Below are 7774 nucleotides of genomic sequence, written 5' to 3' on the forward strand. Positions count from 1 at the left end.
CCCCCACTTGTACCCCTCTGTCTTCCTTTTTTTCTCTTTCTATTCCCTCCTGCTCTGGCCCGGCTGTACTAAATGGTAATATAAATACATTTAATAAAGTCAAATACAAATAAGGCAACAAGAGAAGTATCCTACACTTCTCTTTTATAACGTGAATATGAACAGCCGATATGGGCATCTACATTAACTATATGATTTGCCTGAGCAGCTGGACAGGACAAAAAAAATAAAATAAAAAAAATAAAAATAAAAGCATGTGCAGTGCAAAAAGGTTCACTGCAGACTGAAGTACATACAAGCAAAATCATTATTTTAATGGCAAATTGCATTCATAATGAATATGTTCATACAAATAAATATGTTTCTATAAATTAAACACTGTTAAAAAAGTTTAAAATAATTAATTAAATTGTAATTTGGGTTTTATTAAAAAATGCTCAAACTAATGCAGTGCCTGTTTAAAATGTTCATGGGTCAAGCTTTTTAAAATTATATTTTGAAAAAATTAAATGTTCAGGGAAAGTAAATGCAAAGATGCACATTCATCCTGTAGGCTATAGGCTATATTAGTGCAAATTTTGCATTAAACAAAACAAAAATAAAAAACATAGCTCTTTTTAAAAAAGAATAAGCCGTATAAGCTAATAAATGTTTACAGCTTTTAAACGATTTCAATGCTACTGTGTTATGTTTAAAGAAGTGCACAACTTACTAAATTATTTGCACTTTTTTCCGTGTATTGAAAATCACAGACATGGGGTCTGGTTCAAATATAGAGATGAGGGTCTTTAATTTAACCTGCTGTTGTACTCTGTCTCAAAGTGTTAACATGTGCTCCATGTTTCCTTACCATTATTGCTATGTTGTCTATTATCATTGTTAGTATATTCATTATTTCTACATTGTTAATACAAATTATTGTTACAGTGTAATAATTATTGTTACCTGTGGTAATGCCACTATGATACAACATCTGTATTATAATCCTTGAACACAGTAAGAGTGAAACTCATGTGAATAATCACTAAATGGAGAACTGGGGGTGGGATTAAATAAATTATCTTCTTCCCACTCCCATTCAGGCAAAACTGGACAATCATGCATTACATACTGTACATTACCTTTTGCACTATATTCATTTATATCATTATGTGTGTCAAGACTGGGTCTGTGGCGTGGTTTGTTCTCCCGTGGTGCAAAGGAAAATTGGCGTGTGCGAGGCGTGAATTTGAATACATGTTTATTTAACAATAAAAAAGAAATAAACAAAAGGCGCTCACAGAGGAGGTAACAAACTTGGCTATGAAACAAAAGACATGCACGTGGGCACAAAAACTATGAACAATAAACACAAACTTACTTGACATAGAGAACTGTGACACGACATGAAGCAGAGTGCTGAATGTGTGAGGACGCCAGGACGAACAACAGGAAAACAATGGACTTAAATAACACAGACATGATTAAAGACAGGTGCGTGAGTCGTGAGGACAGGTGAAAACTAATGGGTTGCTATGGTGACAAACAAGAGTGCACAATGAGTCCAAACGTGGAACAGGTGAAACTAATGGGTAACCATGGAAACAAGACAAGGGAATGAAAAGCAGGAACTAAAAAGAGTCCAAAACCAAGTAGAACATAACTTAAACAAAACATGATCACACAGATGCGACAGAGCCCCTCCCTTAAGGACATATACCAGATGTCCACAAAAATAAAAACAAAACAATGATCAATAGTCATGAGAGGGCGGGAGGGGGACATGGCGGTGGGTTGCCAGACGAAGTGTCCCCGTATCCACCGGGGCATAATCAGGTGGCGGCGACGCGTAGACCGCCGCTGTAACTGACGAGGTGGGCGACCCGGGAATGGCCATATCCATGGCCGATGAGGTGGGCGCACTTGGCGTGGCGGCCGACCAGGTAGTGGCCACATCCGTGGCCGACGAGGAGGTCGGTGTACCTGGCGTGGCGGACGCCCATGGACTGGCCACATCCATGGCCGACGAGAAGGCAGGCGCTTCGTCGACGTGGCAGACGCAGATGACGAAGCTTGGCGTGGTGTGTCGGGCGGCAAAGCTTGGCGTGGCGTGTCCTGGCAGCATGGGTCTTGGTCTTGGCGTGGTGTGTCTTGGACTTGGTCTTGGCGTGGTGGGTCTTGGACTTGGTCTTGGCGTGGTGGGTCTTGGACTTGGTCTTGGCGTGAGGGGTCTTGGTCTTGGCGTGAGGGGTCTTGGTCTTGACGTGAGGGGTCTTGGTCTTGGCGTGAGGGGTCTTGGACTTGGTCTTGGCTTGAGGGGTCTTGGACTCGGTCTTGGCTTGAGGGGTCTTGGACTTGGTCTTGGCTTGAGGGGTCTAGGCGTCGTGGAGCTGCGACTGGCGGCACTATGCGTCGTGGAGCTGCGACTGGCGGCACTTGGCGTCGTGGAGCTGCGACTGGCGGCACTTGGCGTCGTGGAGCTGCGACTGGCGGCACTTGGCGTCGTGGAGCTGCGACCGGCGGCACTGGGCGTCGTGGAGCTGCGACTGGCGGCACTGGGCGTCGTGGAGCTGCGACTGGCGGCACTGGGCGTCGTGAAGCTGCGACTGGCGGCACTTGGCGTCGTGGAGCTGCGACTGGCGGCACTTGGCGTTGTGGAGCTGCGACTGGCGGCACTTGGCGTCATGAAGCTGCGACAGGTGCCTGGCGTGGAGCAGGTACTGGTGGCGCTTGGCGTGGTGGAGCTTGGCGTGGAGCTGGGCGTGGAGCTGCGACTGGTGGCGCTTGGCGTGGTGCAGGTGGAGGTGGCCTAGCTGGAGGCTGTGGCTTGGCAGGTCGAAAGACTGGTGGTGGGGGCCGTGCTGGTGGCTGTGGCTTGGCGTGACGAAATACTGGTGGTGGTGGTGGTCGTGCTGGAGGCTGTGGCTTGGCGTGACGAAAAGCGACCCCAACTGAACAGTCCCCAGCCCTAGCCCCCCCCTCAAGGAGCGGATCCCAGACGCGCTCCCTGCGGTCTGGAACCGTCTTTTGGGGTGGGTGGAGGGAGGTCAGGGGGGGGGCAGAATCTTCCCCTCCAAACTGTCCAAAATGTCCTTTTTTTTCTACATGTGATTGAGTGGGTGAAAAAAAAGAAACCTGTTGTGACATGGGCGTGGCTTGAGTCTTGGGGGGCGGGGCATGAAATTTGGGTGGCTTGGCTTGACATGCTCTTATTTCTAAAAACATGTCTTGGTAATGTCTTATCATGTCTTTAAAGTCTTTTGCTAGAGGTGAGGGATCACAAGAAAAAGTCTTGAAAAAAAAATCCTGGTCTGTGATGTCATCAGGGTGACGCCGGGCTGCCTGTGGCTTGCTTCCGCCCGGAGGGGGAGGGGCTTGTGGGAGCGGCGTGTCCTGCCGGCTCGCGGAAGTCTTCCCTCGTCCTTGGCGACGCTTTCGGGACGGGAACGACGCGCCGATTGGCACCAGCTTGCCTCCATTCCCCCACATCATCCCCCTGCGCTCCCTGGGGGAAAAGCGCAGCGTCTCGATCTCGATGGCGCGCAGCACCTCCCAAGAAGCCTCATCCAAACTGACCAACTTTCTTGCGGGAGAATTTTTCTGCTGGCGTCCTACTGTCAGGACTGGGTCTGTGGCGTGGTTTGTTCTCCCGTGGTGCAAAGGAAAATTGGCGCGTGCGAGGCGTGAATTTGAATACATGTTTATTTAACAATAAAAAAGAAATAAACAAAAGGCGCTCACAGAGGAGGTAACAAACTTGGCTATGAAACAAAAGACATGCACGTGGGCACAAAAACTATGAACAATAAACACAAACTTACTTGACATAGAGAACTGTGACACGGCATGAAGCAGAGGGCTGAATGTGTGAGGACGCCAGGACGAACAACAGGAAAACAATGGACTTAAATAACACAGACATGATTAAAGACAGGTGCATGAGTCGTGAGGACAGGTGAAAACTAATGGGTTGCTATGGTGACAAACAAGAGTGCACAATGAGTCCAAACGTGGAACAGGTGAAACTAATGGGTAACCATGGAAACAAGACAAGGGAATGAAAAGCAGGAACTAAAAAGAGTCCAAAACAAGGTAGAACATAACTTAAACAAAACATGATCACACAGATGTGACAATGTGTTGTCAACTTTGTACTTTTTTATGTTATTGCCTGAAATAAATAAATTAACGAAAATTAATTAAATGAATGTTACAACATGAGTTAATAAACTTAACCTACAAATTGATTTAAGTTGATGGTGATGTGATCTCAGCTCATTTAATTTATCTACTTTAATAATGAGTTTACTATATAAAAAATGTAACCCACATAGTAGTGTATTGCACAGGTAAATACATAAATACTATCAAGTTCTCTATAGTAATTGATTTCAGGGGTTAGCGGTAATTTCTGGTCCAAACCATATTTTGCTTTATTCATTACGGATGTATGTCTTGCCACCTTATGTTGTATATTTTTATACGAGATTTCCGGTTCATTTTATCATCAGTCATTACACCTACAATTTAATTTCATTTACTCTTTCAACGTCTATTCCGTCTATTTGTATTTGTGTTTTACTTTCCTTATACTGTCACCAAATAAGATTATTTTAGTTTTACCGAGGTTTAAGGATAGTCTGTTTTTGTCAAACTAGTGGTATTTCGTCTCTTAATTTTTGTATTAGCTTCTGCGTGTTCTCTCCTGAACCAAACGCTGTTGTATCGTCCAACACCACTCCTCCAATTAATACCTTTTTAAAATGTGTGTATGTGTAATTGTTGAATACATTGTAACTCAATTCGTCATACTTTTTCTTTTTGTTTGGTTTGGTTCTTTCTTCAACGTATCTATTACCTGATTCATGTGCATCTGGTTCCACCGGGTTTTTTTTTTTTAACTTTTTTCTTTTTAATATAAGTAATATATAGTGAAGCTCCCCTGGGGAAAGTATCCCAGGGGAGAATGACCGGAATGACGGTCAATAAAAAAAATCTTTGTCCAATATTTTCCACAAAGATATAATAAGTCATATTTTGGTTCATTTAATAGTTGAAACAATGTTGACAAAATAATAGAATGATAAATGACACAATATGTTACTGCATATGTCAGCAGACTAATTAGGAGTCTTTGTTTGTTTACTTGCTACTAAATGACAGGTTGTCTTGTATGTTCACTATTGTATTTAAGGACAAAATTGCAATAAAAAAAACATATGTTTAATATACCCTAAGATTTTTTGTTAAAATAAAGCCAACAATGCCATTTTTTGTGGTCCCCTTTATTCAGGAAAGTATTGAAAAGTATCGAAATACATTTTGGTACTGGTACCAAAATATTGGTATGGGGTCAACACTAGTCTGCACAAACATGGCTGGCATGTCTGGAAAAACAAGTTGTAATGTGAGAGGTTGGAGTAATGACACAGCTTGGGGCCGCACTTGTTTTGGAGAAGCTGCAAGCAACTTATGCAATAGCTGCAATATGTCAGAATTATTATGGGATGTTGGAGTGTTTTACTGTATGTATTAGGTAGGCTACTCCATCAAAACATCACTGTATATTTGTATTTTTTTTAAAATATGAAAGTCCAAATATTATTGAAGAAATGATTGCAGTATTATAATTTCTAATGTTCCAGAATGATCATAAACATAACAAGTGAGTAGTTTCACATTATGACTACATTACCTCTTCGTTCTTGTCAACCAGGAAGTCGTAGGAGCACATCTTGAGAACCAGCAAACTTCTTAGTATCTCCAGCGAATCTTTACTCTTGTAAGCCTCTCTGGTCTGCTCGAAGTCCACGCGGATTCCCTCGCCGGTCCGTCCGGTGCCATCACCGCCGACGTCAACCTGCGTGTGGGCTTGGCTCGCCGCTGCCGGCCGCGGTCGTCGGCTGGAGAGTGTCCGCCAGAGAAGCGCTTGGGCCCGGGCCCGCGCGGCGGCTGCTGCCGGTAACATGAGGAGTGTCTGGGACGTGTATGGAGTTGGACACGGTTCAGGTTGTACTGCACGGAGGAGAACCCACGCGTACGTGGCCTGGGAGTTCTTATCACGCGTCAAAACTTGCTCAGGTATTTGGATCTGCATTCCTGTAACCCAGGGTTGTCCAATGCGCGGCCCGCAGCTATTTGTTTATTGAGATAAACTACAGCTAAAAGTTTTGTTCTTAATAAAAAAAAAATTAAAACCGAAATATCAGGTTTTGATGTGTATTTGTTTTTTTAATACACCACTGTATTCAAAAATAATATGTTCACACATTTTTTATTCTGGTTGAAAATAATTAATTTGTGGATATTGTATATATTTTGATATCCGAGCTTCTCTGGGTTGTTTTTTTTTTCTTCTCTCTGATTAGAGGCTTTTCTTTTTTTTGCAGTTACCGTATTTTCCGGACTATAAACCTCAACTAAAAATAATAAGTTTACCAAAAAAAATTCTGGTTGAAAATAATTACTTTGTGTAATTCTTTGTTTTCATTTGTGCCTTTCATATATTTTGATATCTGAACTTCTGTTTCTTTTTGTTTTGTTTTTTTTCCAGATTAAAGGCCTATTTTTTTTTTTACAGTTTTAAGTTATAGCTGACCAAACCCAGGGTTGTGGAATGTGCGGCCATTAGCGGCCCGCTTTTTTTTTTGTATCGAGATAATCTACAGCCAAAAGTTTTGCTCTTGAAAAAACAAAGATTAAAACCGAAAAATCAAGTTTTGATGTTGAAATTTTAAAGAAAATACACCACATTCAAACATTTTTTTTCTGGTTGAAAGTAAATACTTTGTGTAATTCTTTATTTTCATTTTTCCGTTTCATATATTTTAATATCTGAGCTTCTGGGTTTTTTTTTAAATTCAGATTAAAGGCTTATTTTTATACAGTTACCGTATATTACGGACTATAAGCCCCTGCTTGTTTCCCCACGCTTTGAATCCTACGGCTTCTAAAACGTTGTGGCTAATTCATGGATTTTTCTTCGCGAACGGCCATAATGTTTTGTATTCAACAAATAGCTGACCAAACCCAGGGTTGTCCAATGTGCGGCCCGGGGGCCACAGCTATTTTTTTTATTGAGATAGACTACAGCCAAAAGTTTTGTTCTTGAAAAAAATAAAATTTAAATCTAAAAATCAAGTTTTGATGTTGAATTTTTAAAGGAAATACACCACTGTATTCAAAAATAATAAGTTCACACATTTCTTCTCCCGTTGAAAATAATTACTTTGTGTAATTCTTTATTTAAATTTTTCCCTTTCATATATTTTGATATCTGAGCTTCTGCTTTTTTTTTTTTTTTTTTTAGATTAAAGGCTTATTTTTTTACAGTTCTTGCTTTTTTTCCCCCTACGTTTTTTCCCCTACGGCTTCTAAAACTGTGTGGCTAATTTATGGGTTTTTCTTCGCTAACGGCCATAATGTTTTGTATTCAACAAATAGTTTTCATTGAACACCGACAGAGACGCTGAAATGGTAAGTTATTGTTTGTGTTGTGGGGGTTGAAAATGTACTTCCTGTTTTGTTCCTTAAACTGGAGGTATTTGTCATAGAGTTTCTGCTCGAAGGGGTTATTCATTCATTACGCCAAACAGCTTTTGTAAGTTTTCCAATAAAAACTGGGTTTCCAAGTACTGAAACAACAGGGTAAGTTGTTCTGCCGAAAGTCACAGCTATGACGATTAGCAGTATTGTTAGCATTCTGTGTTGTTAGCATTGTGTTTTAATTCCACATCGCTCACGCTTAAGGCTCACCAATGTCATGCTAATGATGTCAAAGATAAAATGCATCAAC

At 41.6% G+C, this 7774-nt stretch overlaps 1 protein-coding gene and 1 long non-coding RNA gene across 3 annotated transcripts in view; one reads left to right on the forward strand and one right to left on the reverse strand.

Moving 5' to 3' along the window:
- The window catches only part of LOC133652221 (proline dehydrogenase 1, mitochondrial-like), an 82592-nt gene extending 76500 nt beyond the window's left edge, over window positions 1-6092 (reverse strand). For both annotated transcript variants that reach the window (XM_062050726.1, XM_062050727.1), the window contains exon 1: window positions 5675-6092. In XM_062050726.1, coding sequence (XP_061906710.1) covers window positions 5675-6076 — 402 coding nt within the window. In that variant the 5' untranslated portion in view covers window positions 6077-6092. The remainder of the gene's footprint in view (window positions 1-5674) is intronic.
- LOC133652222 (uncharacterized) overlaps window positions 5405-7774 on the forward strand; it is a 7713-nt gene continuing 5343 nt past the window's right edge. Inside the window, exons 1-2 of the long non-coding RNA XR_009826547.1 lie at window positions 5405-5515; window positions 5696-6060. This is a non-coding gene — a long non-coding RNA (uncharacterized LOC133652222). The remainder of the gene's footprint in view (window positions 5516-5695; window positions 6061-7774) is intronic.

Source organism: Entelurus aequoreus, linkage group LG06, assembly GCF_033978785.1.
Source record: "Entelurus aequoreus isolate RoL-2023_Sb linkage group LG06, RoL_Eaeq_v1.1, whole genome shotgun sequence".
NCBI lineage: Eukaryota > Metazoa > Chordata > Actinopteri > Syngnathiformes > Syngnathidae > Entelurus > Entelurus aequoreus.